The sequence below is a fragment of the Frankliniella occidentalis genome, unplaced genomic scaffold (assembly GCF_000697945.3).
Source record: "Frankliniella occidentalis isolate FOCC.00 unplaced genomic scaffold, Focc_3.1 Scaffold169, whole genome shotgun sequence".
In the NCBI taxonomy this organism is placed as follows: domain Eukaryota; kingdom Metazoa; phylum Arthropoda; class Insecta; order Thysanoptera; family Thripidae; genus Frankliniella; species Frankliniella occidentalis.
Genome location: NW_026267295.1, coordinates 736,627 through 754,949, shown reverse-complemented (window position 1 = coordinate 754,949; position 18,323 = coordinate 736,627). Strand labels below are relative to the sequence as shown.

The following is an 18,323-nucleotide window of genomic DNA, read 5'->3' as shown; positions in this document are numbered from 1 at the left end:
TAAGGCTACAGTATCTCTAGGTGGGGCGGGGGAGGGTTTGTCGGTGGAGAGAGGAGGGGGTGTCCCCGAGATGTGACAGCACCTCATATGAGAGGACGGCACACATTATGCATTATTCACCCACCTGAGATCCGTTAGGGCGCTGAGCGGCGCTGAGCGGCGCCGAGAGGCGCTGAGAGGTGATGTGGGAAGCAGCTCCGGCCGCTCCTCCTCCTCCTGCTGGTCCCCGGCCTCGGCCTCACTCGCTCCGGTATCTCTTGGAGCGCTTCATGGCGCAGGCGGAGGACGTCCTAGAGGGTGTCGGCGGCAGCGGCAGCAGCGGCCGGACCAAGGGAATTCCAGATGAGAGTGGCGCTGGCCCCGTCCCGCCCGCGCGCTCTGCTGCACCCCTGCGCTGCGGCCAGGCGCGCCGCACCGGCAGCTCCGAGCAGCAGCACAGGTGCAAATAACACACTATGCACGACGCGCACCTAACAGCCACTAACAGGTGGTTTCCGGCGCGAGAGACGACGCGCGCGAAGTGTCTGCCGCCGTGTTACGCCCGTCCCGGAAGACGAGCACCACGATGTGGGGGTCCACCCCGGCGTGCCCCGTCGAGACTCCAACCTCCACGTCAACTGTTACAGCAGCGGCGGCGCGCGGCGCGCAGGCTCACGCGACGAGCGCGGCGGCGTGGTGACGCTCGCGAGTCGCTATGGGCCCCGGAGCACGAGCAGGGCGGAGGGCGCCTCGATGCTGCCCCAACCCGAACCGAATCGAGACTGGGGTCTGGGCTGGGGGGGCGGACCGCGGACCTGGGGCCTCGGGCTCCGGCCGGGTCCGGGCGCAGGCTCTTCGCTCAACTCTCCAGCCCCCCTCCCCCCCCCCCTTCCCAACCCGGCTAGCGGATGTACAATTTTTCATATATGGCGCTAGTCTCGCGTCGACCCACACCCTGCCACCAAAGGCGGACGAGACGCTAGCAGAACGTCATCATCAACATATCAACATCAACGATTCCTCCCTATTCCTTGGGCTAGGGTCATGGTCAACAGTTTGTTGCTGTCTTTGATACCATTTTAATCCAAAATGTCTCTTGTTGATGTTGATGGCGATCCTTGGTAAGCTAGATGGACGTAGCACTATTCTTGGGCTTAGTGTTCCAGTTACATACAAGATATCAATCAATCAAACATGGATGTCAAATGTCAAATGTCTTAGTACTGCTTCTTTGGTTATTTAGGACTGTTTATTTATTTACATCTTTGAGACATTCATGTTGCATTTTGTGTTCTAGGCTGAGGGAGCATGAGGCATGCGAAAAACTGTTCCGTGAAATTGCTGCCCAGCTCTCAGAGCGGGATTCTCAAATTCCGTCATCAGCTGCTTATGGCAAACTGTCAGCTTCCATACGAGTCAGGTTGAGACAGTTTGAAGTAGAAGTCCAACAACTACGTGGAAAGTTGTCAGTTACTGCAGGGAGAGAAACAATGTATCCTTTTATTTGTCTATTAAAACCTAAGATTCCTAGTTACTGATATGATTTTGATGAAGTGTGTCAAATACTTAACATTCTCTTGGTTCAGAACACCTCATGAGGCTGAAAGAAGGAAAAGACTTGTGGAGCACTTAGAGAGTGGAATACGCCAACTTCAACAGCGTTTTAGTACTAGGTAGATTGTCAATTTGAACATTAACTTGTAGTCAGTCTGTCTCATTTTATGGTAACAACATTCTTTTTCCTTTAGAAATCGTGAAAGCGATGACAACCGTTCCCAGCTGCTAACAAATCGTGCTGGCAGTTCCAATGTCTTTGCAGACATGGGTACGACAGGATGGGGCAATGAACCTGATTCTGACACATTTGATGTTGCGAGGGCTCAGAGTATGACACAACAGGTGATCAGAGGTATGGTATTTATTACTGGAAGAAATATTTTAAGCTATTTTTGAAAATTTTAGAACTTGACCTGATCAGTTTTTGTTTTTTTTTCTAGAACAAGATGCTGGCCTAGAAGAATTAGCTAAAATAATTTCCCGACAAAAAGATATAGCACGAACAATAGGAGATGAAGTAGATGTGCACAATGGTGAGTAAGGTATGGAATGAGACTAGATAGCAGAACTACTATAGTCATAAACTTTATTTGCTTTCAGAAATTCTTGATGACTTGGCTGATGGTATTGATCGTACCACAGTGGGATTAATGAATGAAACACGGCAGGTCCGCACAATATCAAGAAAAGACTCTACATGTGGTAAGCTACTACTGTATTTTTTAAAAGTGCAATTTTAAATATCTTCCTCCTGAGTACTTAAACATTACTTTGTCTTAGGACTCTGGACCGTAATCATCTTGCTATTCATTGCAATCTTAGTCATTGTTTGCCTGTGATATGAATCATCAATCTTAATCTTCAAACCTATTCCATTCGAACAAAATACCTATGCGAGATGAAATTGCAGTCAATGGAATCCTTCTCTAAATGTAATCACTATTTTCATTATATTTTGCTACATTCATAATATTGCTTACACTTTTACGTGTTGAAAGTGTACGACTTTTTAAATAAAATTGTGATAAATACTATATTAATAAAAAATTGAGACATAAAGAGTGATGTTTTCTGCAATGCAGATGTTTAATGAAAACAAGCTTCCAACTGAACATAAAAATACATAATATATGCATAGAAATCTAAAGGAAGTTGGCACACATTTACAAAATATACATAAGACATTGAACTTCAACGTGTAAGTAAAACTTGAAGAGAATTAACATTCATTGTAATGCATAGTAAGCTGAAGACAGTGCCTTTCAAATGTACAATTAATGAAAAGACTAGACTAGAAACGCCCATGCAGCAGTGAAAAAGAAAAAATTAAGCAGTAGACAGAAAGTTGACAAACATACTCAACTGATGTGAAATATCAATCAACTTTGGAGAGTGAGCACAACAATAAAATACTAGTGCCAAGTAAAAGTACACATACATCAACAAGTATCCAAGTACTGAAAAACAGTCCAGTCTCTGAACGAAACAAACTTTGCAGAGAATCTGCACGGAAAAAAAAACGCTTGTTTACAATATTGAAAATTCACATTCATTCAATTTGACAAGCTCAGTAAGAAAATGAAACTTTCTCACACAAAGATAAAAAGCATGATTTTTATACAGACAGTACAAAAAAACCCTGTAAACCATAGAATTTTAAAAATAAACTTCAAGAATATTAAAAAAAAACAAATTGAAGTTGTGTCAATTTAAAGTGAGAAAATTTCATGTTAAGCACAGAATTTCTTCTGCTAATTGAAATAAGAATCCAGCAGTAAGGAGATTCACAAAAACAATGATAATATAGAAAAAACACCAATATGGTTTCAGATCCACTCCATATGCTACTTCTTAATTGTCTCGAGAATGCCTTTTCAGGCACATTCTTCAAACTAGTCAACAATGAAAACAAATAGATTATAATAGTTTGATAGAGGCAACCTCTCAAAGGCACAATAGAAAGTCTGTACTGGTATTAAAAGAAAGAAATACAAGCAATACCCTGCGCTAACATGTAAAACAATTGACTAATGTTCGTCAACATTATTAGAGCTAGTATTACAAAAATATTTTTGAAAAATATTAACAGTTCACATTATCTGTAAGTGGACACATTGCCATGAATAAAAAATTACAAGTAGGTAAATAAAATATTTACCTCAAAACAGGGTGGAAGATATATTGTAGAAAATTGTAATTAAGTCAATTTATGTGGACCCTTAAATATTACTGTAGTCTATGTTAGATGAAGACAGTATTACATGAATCACAAATCAAAAGGCAGTTAGTATGGATAGGTTAGAGATGGGCCTTATTTCTGTGGTGAGTATGATTACAATTTACAGCAGAAGGAAGACCAACATTACGGGCACATTTATCAAAGAGGATGTAAAAAAGGGTATAAATCCTTGAAGGCACTGAGTGAGATTGTTAGCCACTTGGTTTCTTTGGATGAAAAGAAATTTCATTGAAAATAAAAATTAGGTGGGTTTAGAGTTTCTTCACGTAAAAGTAGGCAGCTGGCTGAGCAGTCTGTCTCAAGAGATTAAACAGCACAGATTTCCAAAACATAGAACAGGGAAGAAACGAGGTGATCCAAAATTAATAACTATGTGATTTAAACTAGACTTAAACTGTGGATCTGTTATGGGTTGTCTTAACAGTGCACAAATATCACATGTAGAGGGAAAGAGATAAATAGGGTACCAAAAGTGTGATGATGAAAGAAACCCCATGTTATATACATCCCTTAAAATTAAAAAAGAAAATTATAATCTTGCCAAATTTCAGGCAACTATTCAATATTATAAATATAGATACATATTGATACTTACAAAAAATAACAGCATCTTTAAAACACTACAACTTACACTTCAAAATACCGGTATAGAGAATAGAATATTAAATCACACAATCACCAACAGGGTGACTTTACCAGACATGTCATTAGATTCTTTTTTTTTTTTTCTTAAAAAAAAAAAAAAGACTCATTGCAAATTTTTTGAGCACTTCCATTAATTCAAACTCATTCATATTCCCAAGGAAAGGGGAATCACATCCAACAATAACAATTAAAATACAGTATGTACAAAACCCCCACAAAAGTGAAAGTATACAATTTGTATTATTGCTTCACAGATTTATACAATATGCTATTTTTGTGATGATAAGTTAAAATGTGGGTGTAGTCATCCTCCACCAGCACAGTATTAATAAACATACACACCTTTGTACTGTAAAACAAACTTGTGCACACGTGCAAAATAATATGTTCCTCTAACAAACAAGTAAAGTGCACTTAAAACTTTGTACACAGGGCACAGCCCATATTGCAAAACTTAAAACATAAATTGCTCTCAAAAGAGCATCAAGATCAACAACCTAGCAAGACATTATAACTGCTGAGCCTGAAATGATGTGCTGCTCGGAGTTTTTGATCTAGAAGCCAGCTCTTCATTTCCACATTTTCCTGCTTCTTTGGGAAGCAAATTTGAAATATCATGAGGAAGTTTGCCAGCTTCAGGTTTCTCTGAAGTTGTTTTCGATTTAGATATTGAAAGGGTATTATTATTATCACTTGCACTGGATGTTGGTGGTTTTGTATCTTTTGACACTGAATTTGAGAGTCCTTTGGACTTTGCATCTGCCTTTTCATCATGTTTTTTGGAAGTATTTGCTTTAGCAGTGTTCTCCACTGTAATCTTAAGTGACTCTGAACCATTAACTTTTTCAGTCCCTAGTCCTTTAGAATTAGACACAGATACATCACACCCAGAGGAACTAGTTCGATTAGTACGGCTTGGAGAAGACTGCGAACTAGAAGCACTTGATAACTTGTCATTGCTCATTGGAATTCTCTGACCAGCAGAATAGTGTTTAGATGATGATGATGATGAACATGTAGAAGAGGAAGATGGAGAAAGTGACATTGATGGAGATGGAGGTAGTGATGATGGGTATCCCGTAGGACTGCCAGGTGAAGAGGCACTAAGTTGGCGGTGTAATTGATGAGGGTTGAAAAGCATTCCAGCAGTCTGAGGTAATGATGGGTGGAATCCACTCACTGAGGCTGGAGGATACCCTAAGCCTGGGCGCATCATACCAAACTGTGCTGCACTTGGGAGTAGACCAGGTGTCATATTAAGGAAAAAGTTCGGTAGATTTTTTGGCATGAAAGAGTTTGACAAAAAAGGGTTCACCAGTGCCTGAGTGGGAGAACTGCGAAGGCTTGATAGGTCTGCAAGTTTCGAGGCCGAGCTTGAAGTTGTAGTTGTTGTTGTTACACTCCGAGATGAAGGCATATGACTATTACTAACTTGAGCAGAGAGAGTAGTCGATGGAAATGGAGGTCTAGCTTTTGGTTGAACAGGAGATGATTTAGAAGTAGGTGAAGATGAATTAGATACAATGGGGGAGAGAGTTCTGGGGTCTAGTTTCATAACAGAGGGTGACTTAGCAGGTGCAGGAGTTTCAGGTTTGCTGTCTGGTATTTGGTACATAGCCTTCACACCTGATGCAGGATTCCCTAAGTAGCGTGGTGTATTTCTCATTTTGAAGAAACGAGGTGCTGCAGCAGGTTTTGATGAGCTAGATGCTGAGTTTCCTGCACTGGTGCTACTACCCTGTTGGGGAGCCTGCTGCTCAACCTTCGAAGATAAGAAGCTGTTTCTTGATATTGTGGGGTTCCAATTCTTCGGCCCACACTTCAAGGTTTTGTAACCTACAGGCGATGAGCTTGATTTTTTTGAACTTGAAGCAGCTGGAGCTGGTTTGGGCACAGGTACTGGTGACGCTCTTGTAACTGTTGTTGTTGTCAAAGCTGAACTGGTAGGCTTTGAGACAGGCCCACTAGTGGGAACCATGTTGGAATTGGAGCTCAATGACGGAGATGGTGAAAGTGACAGGGTAACTTGGCTTGAACCAAGTGTGACAGTACACATTTTTAGTGCTGTAGGTGGTGGAGCACTTACAGGAACAATACTCAATTTTGAACTATTTTGTGACAAACTTGAGGATATAGATGACATGCTGCTTGAGGTTGAACTTGATAACACGGATGATTGGGTACTTTGTGTTGCACTTGAAGTTATTGGAACTTTTGGCAATGGAATGTTTGGCTGAGTTTTCAAAGAGGTTGTAGATACTTTAGCTGATACTGGATTTTGCATAATTTTGGTCTCTGTCACATCAGGTTTAGGCTTCTTTACTCCATCTTCCTTTATATTCATTGAAGGCTTGGGTGCTGGAGGTTCTCCTTTTATTTCTGATTTAACTGGCTCATTTGAGTTCAATTGACGAACATCAGTTTTCACTGATACCTCAATATCCTTGGACTCTTTTGATTGAACAATATTTGTGGAAGGGGCATTTTTGTCATCTTGAGAAACTGCAGACCCAGATGACAATTTGTTCTTCACAGAAGGTATTTTCTCAGGTGAAGGCTCTTTTTTATTGCCAATGGCTTTGGTCTCACTGCGATCTGATGGACCAACATTTTTCTCAATACTGTTGATAAGTTTGTTGATTGAACTAATGTCTGTGACACTCATCACACCACTTTCACTAATTTGCAACTGCACTTCCTTCCACTCGTCACCAGTTCTCTCTTTCTTAGCAACACCTGATTTTTTTGCAGATATTTTAGATATTATGGAATCAAGTTTAGATTTATTATCTGTCTGCGAGGCACCCACAGTTTTCGCTTGTTGCATTGGTTGGATTGTACCTGATTTAGGGAGAGAGGGAGGAGGTGGATCAACATCCATTGGCTCTCCAGCATCTACAACTGCATTAGACTCCTCTAGTTTTCTCCTTTTGAATTGATTTTCCAAAATACGGTATGTAAAGTTGAACTGTTCTTTCTGCAAACAGAAGAAATAATCAGGTAAAGGGAATGTATTGTACCAAATTTCAATTCAGGGTGGCCACGCAAATTGAGTTGTCTAAGTCCTTAACATTCAGCACTATTGCTTTGGTTATTTATTTTTTCAAGATTCTTTCTATGCAACTTTTCAGCGACATGAAACTACAATATCTCCAGAAGCTCCAAAATAGTATTAATGTGCAGGACTTTGTCATTTTCTCCGACCACTGCTTAATTTCCCTTGTCTTCCCCTGACTTTCCTGTTGCGTGCCCACCCTGAGATTGTACAGGGACGCACACTTACTCTTTTCCTTTGGAATGTGTAGGCAACATCCATTATACTATAATCCGGGGTCAGAAGCTTGTCGTCAAACAAAACATCTACATGATGCATTGAAGAAAGACCATACTTATTCCGAACCAATTTTTGAAGGTGTGAAACAGTAACAGCCGCAGGACATCGAAGGTAGCGCTTGTAGACACCCTATTATGCCAGATGTTATGGATTAGTTAATAGTATACAAACTTGAATTACACCAACAAATTCTATTCCAAGGTATTGTACTTACATTGTTGTTAATACTGTCTGTCTTAAATTCCAGTGCCAAACTGACAGGCTCTTCAGGTGAGTAGTATTGACACTCAATTGGATCAACAATACCTCTGTCCTCAGGGTTAGAGTCTGGAGCTTCAGGATGCTGAGCATAAAACTCCTGACGGTACCTCATTTCTCCTAAGAGGAGAGAGTGAAAAAATATAAATTTTCTAACATGTAGATAGATAGTAGAGAAAAAGATCAATTATTTACTAAACTTACGGTGAAATAGACCCGGAACTAGTTTGTAAACCATTGTCTGCAATGTTTCATCAGGCCGAATATTGAGGAGTGGTTTAGTTTTGTGGACTTGAACTTCACATATTGGACAGTACTTATTGCTTTCTAGATATCGCACAAGACAGCTTTTGCAAACTGAAACAAGAAATCATACATATTTACTGCAGTTCTGACAAGTTGAGGAGGTGAAAGAATAAAGAAGCTAGTGAAACAGGACTTACAAGAGTGTAAGCATTCAATGATTGTAGTTGCATCCACATAGTACCCTCCACATAATATACACATTAAGTGTGGGTGAAGTTCTGCAACTCGTAGCCGGCGACGGCCTGGCTGTTCAGTGTCGCAATTGTTCATCCTGTAATAATGATGATGTAAGAACAGAAATCACACAAGTAGAATAGATATGAAGTGTTACAGATTTCTTACCTGGTATTTATAAGTATAAATCCTTATCACAGAAGTTTAGTCCTGTCATGCCCTACAATACAGAAGAGAAAAATATTTTATCATTTCAATATTTTGGTTCCTTACAATTGCAACGCAGTCACAGCTTAGATATCTATAGTTTTAAAAAAATGTTTTACGATAGATATGGATGTACGCCACAAGTATTCATGGAAAGGCCATCTTTAGTAGTGTCAGAGTAATGTTGTTAACAACACTATAAACATCACTGCCAAGGTATTTAAAACAGTTATGATCTACTTAAAGGACTTGAACAGGTTGAATAGATAAATGAAAATGTGCTATGCAAAAGAGAGTTAACTACTAAATTTTATACACCTGCATTTGGGACAAGTGCTAGAATGCTCATTTAGTGGTACGAACCTCATTGATTAATGTCAAACTGAGATGACATAACCTGTCTCATTGAGGTTTGCAATGTTTGTAGCAAAGAAGACGTCACATTTTAAAAAAATAAAAAAGATACGAATACCAGACCGTTAAAATGTACAGTAGAGTCACAATCTGGCCAAAATAAATCTGAAACTGTATCGCTATACACAATTAGAAAATTAAAATCTACTGCAGAAAACATTCCATGTAGGCCTACTTGTGAATTTCATTAAGCCAGCCTTGAAATGAAATGATCTGATCTATGAGGCAGAAATTTTCCCAAAGCAGTGAAAAGGTAAAGAACCTCTAGGAAATCGTAGAGCACAAGAAATCATAGTTTTACGAGGTGAAAAAAACATTAAAGCTCTTGCCAGCCATATTGGAGGACACAACAACTATCACAGATGACCCCCTGACACGGTTAACTTGAGCTCACGAGAAGCATGACACGATTAAAATTGTGACACAATAAGCTTCTGGAGATAGAACCATCAACATTAAATTACTAAACGGGAACGGTCAACTCAATACATACCCATAATATCAAAATCTGCACGACACATACAAATATTTTGGTCAACCTACATCGCCTACATACATACGACGTACTGTTTGGTCACGTGACCTGCCCGCCAAACCAAGCCATGTCGGGGTCAGTTTCGCAGCGGCGCAGAGAACAGACCGGACATTCCGATCGGGAAGGCCGCGACATTTGAATTGTGGCGCGTGTTCGACAAGTGCGAACCTTGAGAACCTTATTGGTTAACGCAGTTTAAATCCAGGCGACTGGGATGCGGAATATTCAATTCAATGTCTATCATAGTTATTGCTGGTGCGGGGAGTTTACCAGTGTGTTTATTATACTGCCCCATTCTAAGGTACTTCTTAATTCTTTCCCACAGATCATGGACCAATCAGGCTAAAAGTCCTTGCTGACTAATGTAATATCTTCAAAATTTATCTTAGTATAATCTCAGTAATTTAGGATTCACCAGCAATGTTCCATTCGCTTTTAAAAGACCGATATGACTTATGAGCAACTGCATGCAGTCATTTATAACTGAAAATAGATACTCCCCCCCCCCCCTTTCCAATCACCTACCTAAAACTTCAAAAAGTAAAGCTAAAGTTGTCCAATAATTTGCATGCTCAATCTGGTTGTTTGTTGTGTGGTCCACTTCTGGGAGCTGAGAGTAAGCAGGGAATAATAAAGGGAGGCAACATTGTAAAATTAACAAGTACTCTCTGATTTATTCATACAATAAACAGATTTTCAACTCCTATCAATGAGTTGGATTACATGAAAGTGTATTCAAATACACTACCTCAGTACAAACTTTAAAATTTGAGTTGTTATTAATATTACTGATACATGATCAAGGGAATTTGGTAGACACATATCCAAAATAGGTAAGAAGAAAAAACAGCATACACAGCCAATGTTTTGGCAGAAACTGATTTTATGGGCCAGATGAGTAAGTTGACCTTTGGCAAGAAAGTGAGATACGAGATACACTTTGAACAACTATAATTACTACCCTGCTAGGTATAACATACACACATTTAAAAGAACGCGAAAAAACAAGTACAGATCTTTAATTTCTTCCCAAAGGTGAATGAGATGAGAAGTGATACACTTTGAGAAGTTCTTCTGCCTTTCCTTGAAATCAATAAGAATGGATGAGATTCTCAAATTCATAATGACAGTACAATAACACCCGGAATGTAGATAAAACTACACTTTCACTTTGGCACCAGATATCTCTACCAAAGAACAAAACAGACTGTAAAAGCAGGTTTTTCTAATCTTTATAGGATAGAAAAGGAACAGTGAGTGTGCAAGAAATGACCTCCAACAGGCAGTAGAAATCAACTACACTCAATCAAGTAGACAATAATAATGAGTACTGTATGACTATGGCCTTTTAAGATCATGCAATACTTAAAAATCCTACTCAACAAAACATAAGGGAAAACATGATTCCATACAAATATTTGATAATGTTTAGGCACATCACATTGATACCCAGACAAAAAGCAGTCAAACTACTCTCACATTACTGTTACTTATTTCCTACACTTATATACATATGAAAAATAATCACATTTGTCTGTTTAGAAGGTATTAGAAAAGAAGAGGCATAAATATGTACACATAAATACATAAATTACAAAATATACATCAACTTTTTAAAAGCAATTTCAAAAGAATATAGGATGTAAAGATACGTAAGTATTAATACACAAACTTCAAAATATGTATACATCCTCAAGAACATGACTGAAATTTCTCAAAGAGAAAATAAAGCAAATTAGCTTTTGACCAGAAAATATTTTTGTGTATCTAAATAATTAACAATACACACAGTTTAATGAGTTTTATGGTAGTTAGCACTTAAAATGAGAGGAAGACTTGACTTAAAGAAATTTCCCAGCAAAGGCAATGGTAACACAAGATTGAAGCATTGCACAGAGTAAATGTAAGTCATAAAAACAGGAAAAAAAAATGAATTGTAAAAAATATTCCATCGTTTTGCCCTTATTCTCAGAACTTTTTAAAAGGCACAGACCACGTCTTGGATAGCCAAAGACATCCAATGACGGCGGGATGTCGTCGAGCCCGGTGCGGTCGGTCTGGAGGAGGCGCTGGAAGCAAACGAAAGTGTACATTCAGACAACAATCCCCAAGCATGAACAGGTATCATACTATCATACCGAACCTTCTCAGCTTACCAACTAGACGCAGCAGTGCGGCTCCTGCGCCTCACTGGGTCGCTCGCTGAAGTGCTTTGGCTCGCTGCTCCCACTCCTCCTTGCGCTGCTGGATGCGTTTGAACTTGGGCACGGGCGGCGCGCCGACGTTGGGGCTTCCCTCCGGTTCATTCGAAGCCGGCGCGGTCGGCTGGGCCGGCTGCGGGCTCACCACCACGGTGGTCTGCTTTGCTTCGGCGGGCAGCGTCCATCGCGCCGACATCTTCGCCACGACGCTGGAGACTGGGGGCGGTGTCGTAGGGGTTGTCTTTTCGGAATTGTTGTTGTTGATGTTGTTGTTATTGTTGATGTTGTTCATGGTGTTGCCGTTGGTGATGACGTTGTCCGGCTTCCGCGTCCGGAGACGGTTGCTGTTGTTATTGTCCTTCACGGTATCGCCGGTGGCCGGGGCGGAGACGGGCTTGGCTGGTTTCGCGGGCTTCTCGGCTGCAGGTCCGAGGCCCGGCCGCACGGCCGGGGGCTGATCCTGAGCCTGCACGACGTGGCCGCCGCTCACCGACCGCTGGAACCTGTAGGGCGCCAGCCCCGCCAGGGTCCTCTCTGCCTTGAGGGAGTCGCCGCCGTCCCCCTCATTCTCCTTGTCGCTGTCTCTGCTGGCGCGCTGCTGGGTCTGCGGTGTCGCCTGCGGCGTCGTGTTTGGCGTCGTCTGCGGCGGCGTCGTCTGTGGCGTCGTCTGTGGCGGTGTGTGCGGCGGCGTCTGTGGCGGTGTCAGCGGCGGTGTCTGCTGCTGCTGCGTCTGTTCACTGGAGCCCTGGAAAAACCAATCGAAACATTCATCAGTGGATGCGAGCGACCACAGTGTCAGCTTACTACGCTCACCCAAAGATACTCACGTTGGTCTCCCAGGCCTGGGCACCCTGGGCCAGCGTTGACAGCGTCAGCTCCGCGTCCGAGTCCCGAACCTTGAGCGACCGCCGGGCGAAGACCTTCATGAGCTCGGGGGTGTCGTCGCGGACGCTGCGGCCCTCCCGCGGCAGCGACTTCTTCCTGAGCACGACGCCGTCCAGGACCGGGCTGATGGACGAGTCCCGGCTGCGCTGCTCCTTGTTGTCCTCCAGGCTCGACTGCCACTGCAGCTGAAGCGAGTCTCTCGACGCAGATTTCCTTCGGGCGGCGGCGATCGCGTCCTCCTGCGCCGGGGTCGTCTTGGGCTGCTCCTTCTTGTCCTTCTTCTCCACGATGATGACGTTGTTGTTGTCCTCGGACAGCATCCGTTTGACCGGCGGAGGCTGCTTGCGTATGAGGGACTGCGGGACGACCGTCACAGAGGCGCTCTTCTGCAGAGGCTGGACCCTGTGCGGCGTGCTGGGCACGGAGGACGCCAGCACGGTGTCCGCAACGTCGAGCGTGGCGTCCTTAGCCTTGGCTTCGACGGCCTGGCCCACGTCGTCCTTGCTCGCGGCGCGCTTCACCCGCAGACCAAGGAGGGAGACCTGTGCCGGGGCGGCGTCCGTGACCACGTCCTCGACGGACCAGGGGTCGATGACGCCCAGACTGCTGCGGCTTCCCCTCTCAGGGCTGCTGGCCGTGGACAGCACAACGTTGACGGAGGGCTTGCTGTCCACGCGGTGCAGCTGCACTCTCATGAACTCGGGAACGCCGGTGGTCTCCTCGCTGGCTGGCACCGGCATGGGCGGCAGGCTCTTTCTCAGCCCCGACGGTCGCGGTGCCGGGCTGGGGCTGGGCTGTTCCACGGTTGGAGGCTGGACGGGCTCTGCCGGCAAATCCAACTTCTCAGTCTTGTCCTTGTCCGGCTTGTCAAGGGTGTCTTGTTGGCTTGTCGGCTTGTCGGGGAGCGTCGGACTGGTCGTCGGACAGACGTTGGGGCTCGGCTGGTTGACAAGCGTGACTGTAGGGGGCGAGGGCGTGCTGGTGGGGGCGGGCGCGGGGGCCGGGGCGGGCGCGGGCGTGGGGGTTGTAGTGGCGGGGGTGCTGCCGGGGTCGGGCACGCATGCGACAGTGACACGGTGCGGCTCGGCGGGCTGCTCGACCCGCTGCGTGATGCTGAGGCCGCTGGTGCCGAGGGGGATGGTGACCTGGTGCGTTGCCTTGCCGGGGGGCTTGACGACCTTGCCCGTGAGGCTGTCGCTCGAGCTCGCCTTGAGCAGCGGTGGTTGCGGCGACGCAGGCTCGAAGCTCTCTATGCTGCCCAGCGACGTCGACTTACCCTTGGTGCCGATGGCCTGCGCCTCGGGAGGTTGCGAAACCTGCTCGGGGCTTGCAGGAGGCGTGTCGTGGATGGTGTCCGGGAGGCTCGGAAAGGATGCCGCCTCCTGCTCCACAGGAGCAGGCGACTCCACAGAAAGGGCGGCAGGTGTCGAGGCCGAAGCAGGTGGTGGCTCCAGAGAATCGGGCGACCCCGAAAAGGCGTCTCCGTCCGAGGCGGTGAGCGAGGTCGCGAGCGATATCGTGCTCATCTCGTCGTCGAAGTGCCTCAGCACGTCCCTCTCCCTACTCGACTCCAGCCCTAGGCCAGCGGGTAGGCTGGGGGGCTGCGCGGGTGGTACGGCCTGGCTCTCCACCCTCGGGGACACCCCGCGGCGCTCCGTCAGCGAGCAGAAGGCGGGCTCGTCGGGCTGCCCGACCTGCGACACTCGCTGCTGGAAGGCAGAAAGCCCCGGGATGCGGCACCTGCTCTCCTTCTCCCGCTCCTGCTCGAACAGGCTGCGGGCCTCTGGGGTCTTCTCGATCACCTCCACCACCTTGGTCTCGACGGGGGCGAGGGTGGCGGCGATGCTGGACGCCGGCCAGAGCGGCGCCGGCGGTGACGTGGAGTACGAGACTTGCATGCGATTGGCCGCGGCTGCCGCTGCAGCTGCCGCCACCGCGGCGGGTTCGGGCTTGACGGGTATGGGTACGCCGTCGAGGGGTGTGGTGGTCCTGGTGATAGCTACGTCAACATCGTCATCCTCCAACCCGTCTTCAGTCTCGTCGTCCCGCTGGCTCAGGGTCATGGGCTCAAGCCGCTGCCGCGGCCTCTGCTGCTGTTGCTGCTGCTGCTTGGTGAGGAAGTGCGTGGTGAGGGCGCCCGGGGGCACGCCGTTGGGCGGCAGGCCGGACGGGTGGTTGGCCTCGGCCTCGGCCACGTAGCGACCCTTCTCGTCCAGGCGCCGCGTCGGCAGGCTGCAGGCCGCGGGCCCGTCCACCGCGTCCTTGGCGGAGTACACGCTGTAGTATGCGGAGCTGGCGGCGGGGGCCGCCGAACCCGCGCCGGCGGGCAGCACGGGGGCGGGCGGCTGCTCCGTGGCGCGCTCCCCCTTCTTCTTCTTGCCGGAGCGGCGCGACAGCAGTCGGCCGAAGAAGGACAGGTCCTCCCTCTTGGTTTTGACGGAGGCCTGCTCCTGCTGGCGGGCCTGCTCGTGCCGGTCCAGCTGGTCCGAGGAGCCGCTGCGCCGCGTGGCGCCGTGCTCGCGCCCCGCCTCGTGCTCCGGCTGCTGGCGCGCCGCGGCGCTCGACCGGCTCCGCGTCACCGTCACGGCCGCCTTGCCAGAGGCACCAGAGCCCTTGCCGGAGGCCGGCGGCGCGCCCGAGGAGCCCGAGGACCCGGACGACCCGTAGAGCGGGCCGAAGGGAGGATTCCGCTGCAGCGCTGCGCCGGGGGGGAGAGACGCAGACTTTAGGTGGTAGCCGGGGGGGCCGGGGCCAGTGGTGCTGGTGGCAGTGAGGAGCGAGCGGGGGGCGGGCGTGGGGGCGGCAGCAGGGGCGGCAGCGGGGGCGGCAGCAGGGACCGCGACAGGGGCCGAGGCTTCAGCTGCAGCAGCAGTGGGCGCTAGAAGCAAAGCAGGCAGGGCCACGTGCAAACACACACATCACACAACAGACACACAGGCAGGTTGAACATAAGTGAAGGGGGCGCGTGAGGGAAATTTTGCAAGTGAGAGGTGCGAATGAGCCCGGGCATTGGCATTGCCAACGAGGATATTTTCAATTTAAGTGGAACAGAGAAGTGTTGGAAATTGTGTATTAATAGCAGGCGGCATTCCCTCTTTATACGTGATTGATAGCAGCTCGTGTGATTTTTTTGTCGCCGAATGCATAGCCAAAGGTAGTAGCGTAGTTTCGCGTGGAGCAGCCGAAGTAAATTCTATCTAAGTTACGCAATGTTTGCAGTGGTTCGTGTTTGTGACGATAAGTCTTAATGCAACTTTGTTAAGCGTCTTAGTTAGGTGCGTTGTCTTTCTCAAGACGGAGAGATGGGTCAGTAATTTTGTTAAGTGCTACAATAGACAATTATGTCATTTAGGTATTATAAACATAAATCCATGCAGTCATGATATCAGTCCCCTTATTGGAATAAAGAAGACCATCATAAGCGAATACAGCAGACAGTTGAAGACTCTTAAAACATCATGTCGCAATCTTTTCGTTTAAAAATAAAATTAAAAAAAAAAACAACTTTTTATTCAAAAATTACAAAATCTAACTCAATATACCTATGCGACTGGTGGGGAGCTCTGGACTGATGCTCCTTCCTGAACCGCTGGGTTCCTCGTTCAGTTCAGGGGTGGCTGGCAGGGCTGGGGCTGAGAGCTGCGCAAGGAGGAGACGGGGTACATACATATTAATGGTGTGATGTTTCTCTAATTGCGTGTGACATCACTGCTCAAGAGCACGAGCCTTACCTGTTGGATCCTTCGTCTCCGAGGAGCTCCGTGGGTTCGCTTCGGTTTGATAGCCATCTTGTGTCGGGCGGCGCTGTGGCTCAGGGGGGTCGTGCTGACAGACACCTCCAGGTCTGCAAAAGGCAAATTCAGGTGCGTCTCTGAGTGTCCTTTCGGGGATGTACGAAACTATGTTTCCACAAAACAGAGAGAATAGACTTTTCACGGGCTCTTAATTGAGTTGAAAATAAGCTTAAGGATCCATTTCGTTTTAAGCTGTACGCTTACCACCTCCATCAGCGAACGCACTCCTCTTGTCCTGGAGTGAGATTTTGGACGAATGCCGCGACGAGCTCTGGCCACACGAGTCCTGCAGGAGGACAAGCACGAGATTGTTTTCATAAATATCGTCGGTTTCAGTGGTGAGCGCGCAAAGTGGGCCTTAAAACCCGGCAAACGGCTGACTCACCTCGTCGAGGTCTGAGCTGCCCATGCTGAGCAGCGAGCCATCGCTGCAGGTGCTCTGGTCCTGCAACAGAGGGAAAGCGGGCGGGGTTAGAGGATCAGCAGGACACAAAAACGTACTACTTCTGGGAGATCAGAGGCGCGGGGCGCTGGGCGCGGCAGCAAGGGCGGCGAAGCGCGCCGGCAAACGGTCCGCAAGCTCCACCAGCAAAATTTGGGTCGACATGTCGTCACCGTTCTACCACCTCGTTTCGCATTACAGTACTGCAGTGTACATTGCACCAACGCGCCGGGCGCGGCAAGCGTGCAGATCCCCCCCGCATCAGCGGCAACGCGGGTGTGAACCAAAGAAGACAGACTAGCGGGGCCGCGCCAGGTTCTTGCCACGCAGAGCCATTTCCAAACAACCAGTTTCACTCCCATAAATCACGGCGAGCAGCAGCAGCAGGGACAGGCAACGCGCGCCAAAGTCGTCGTCGTCGCCGCGTCGTGTGCCCCTCCATCTGTCTGTCTCCGTCTCTCTCCCACTCCCACGAATAGGGCGGGGCTCACGCAGGGAGTGCGACGGAGAGGCAAGACAACGTGCACCGATGGTCTTCCCTGCCGGCAGCTTGACGCCCTCTCCGAGCGCTGCGCGGCTCGTCGTGTGGTGCGTGCGCGCTCAGCCGGGCAGGGGGACAGTTTATGGGACACCGCGGCCCGCGCCCTGCCAGAGCCGCCACCGGGGCCCCCATAGGGACGGCCCTCGCCGCGTAATCCGACCACATTCGGACTTCCCTGTCGCGTCGCGCTCTCGCCGCCACAAAGGATAGCAGACGACGTTAGCGGTCACACCCCATCGAGCAGCGCACCGTACCCTACTTACTGCGAGGTGGGCCCCGTCGAGGAGGGGCCCACCTCCGCCCGAGGGTGCCGCGCTCGGTGCCGCGCCCCGCCCGGTCTAGCCGGCCCCTCTCCCGGCCTAGACGACGTTCTGCGGCGGTGCGTCCGGCAGCAGTGCGCGGCCCGTGGTCCGGCCGGGCCGCGCGAGCTGGGAACCGGGACAGCGAGTCGCCTGGAGCAAGGGATAGGCCGGCCCAGCAGCGCGCCCCGCGCCCCGCCCCGCCACCCCACGCCTCGCCGCGGTCTCGGGCACTTGCACACAGAGCCGAGCATTGTCTCAACACGGCAATACACACACACTACTCACACACGCGGGTAGCGCCGCTAGCGTATTTTGCACCCGTAGTCCCCTCCCCCTTGTTCCCGGTGGTCTTTGGGTCCCCCACGAGCGGTCCTCCGTGCGCCGCGCGGCCGGGCCGCAGCACACCGAGCAGCGCAAATGCCGCCCAAGGCCAAATCCGTTTTCTCGCTGGAATGGAGGCATAACGGGCGGGTAGGGGCCGGGCGCGCCGGGGCCGGGTGTGGTGCGGTG

General features: G+C 48.1%; 3 protein-coding genes across 5 annotated transcripts in view; 1 reads left to right on the top strand and 2 right to left on the bottom strand.

Moving 5' to 3' along the window:
- The first annotated feature begins 932 nt into the window (after nucleotides 1-932).
- Nucleotides 933-2,595, top strand: LOC113203206 (syntaxin-8). Its single transcript, XM_026417819.2, has 7 exons — nucleotides 933-1,100; nucleotides 1,277-1,471; nucleotides 1,566-1,652; nucleotides 1,728-1,888; nucleotides 1,977-2,069; nucleotides 2,137-2,238; nucleotides 2,317-2,595. Exons 1-7 carry the CDS (start codon nucleotides 1,069-1,071, stop codon nucleotides 2,373-2,375), a joined length of 729 nt encoding a protein of 242 aa, XP_026273604.1. The 5' UTR covers nucleotides 933-1,068; the 3' UTR covers nucleotides 2,376-2,595.
- A 3-nt stretch (nucleotides 2,596-2,598) lies between these two features.
- Nucleotides 2,599-9,750, bottom strand: LOC113203137 (uncharacterized). Of its 3 annotated transcripts, none has more exons than XM_026417697.2 (7): nucleotides 9,607-9,750; nucleotides 8,661-8,712; nucleotides 8,456-8,589; nucleotides 8,217-8,369; nucleotides 7,969-8,132; nucleotides 7,704-7,883; nucleotides 2,599-7,397 (listed from the first exon to the last, which is right to left on the bottom strand). In XM_026417697.2, exons 3-7 carry the CDS (start codon nucleotides 8,586-8,588, stop codon nucleotides 4,929-4,931), a joined length of 3,099 nt encoding a protein of 1,032 aa, XP_026273482.1. In that variant the 5' UTR covers nucleotide 8,589; nucleotides 8,661-8,712; nucleotides 9,607-9,750; the 3' UTR covers nucleotides 2,599-4,928. The 3 variants fall into 3 exon arrangements, with proteins under 3 accessions (XP_026273482.1, XP_052127632.1, XP_052127633.1); XM_052271672.1 differs by lacking the exon at nucleotides 9,607-9,750 and adding an exon at nucleotides 9,376-9,556; XM_052271673.1 differs by lacking the exon at nucleotides 9,607-9,750 and adding an exon at nucleotides 9,063-9,355.
- A 544-nt stretch (nucleotides 9,751-10,294) lies between these two features.
- LOC113202764 (mucin-19) overlaps nucleotides 10,295-18,323 on the bottom strand; it is a 52,438-nt gene continuing 44,409 nt past the window's right edge. The window contains exons 6-12 of the mRNA XM_052271666.1: nucleotides 16,914-16,973; nucleotides 16,733-16,814; nucleotides 16,466-16,578; nucleotides 16,277-16,373; nucleotides 12,677-15,432; nucleotides 11,805-12,594; nucleotides 10,295-11,717 (exon numbers count right to left, since the gene is read on the bottom strand). Coding sequence (XP_052127626.1) covers nucleotides 11,836-12,594; nucleotides 12,677-15,432; nucleotides 16,277-16,373; nucleotides 16,466-16,578; nucleotides 16,733-16,814; nucleotides 16,914-16,973 — 3,867 coding nt within the window. The 3' untranslated portion in view covers nucleotides 10,295-11,717; nucleotides 11,805-11,835. The remainder of the gene's footprint in view (nucleotides 11,718-11,804; nucleotides 12,595-12,676; nucleotides 15,433-16,276; nucleotides 16,374-16,465; nucleotides 16,579-16,732; nucleotides 16,815-16,913; nucleotides 16,974-18,323) is intronic.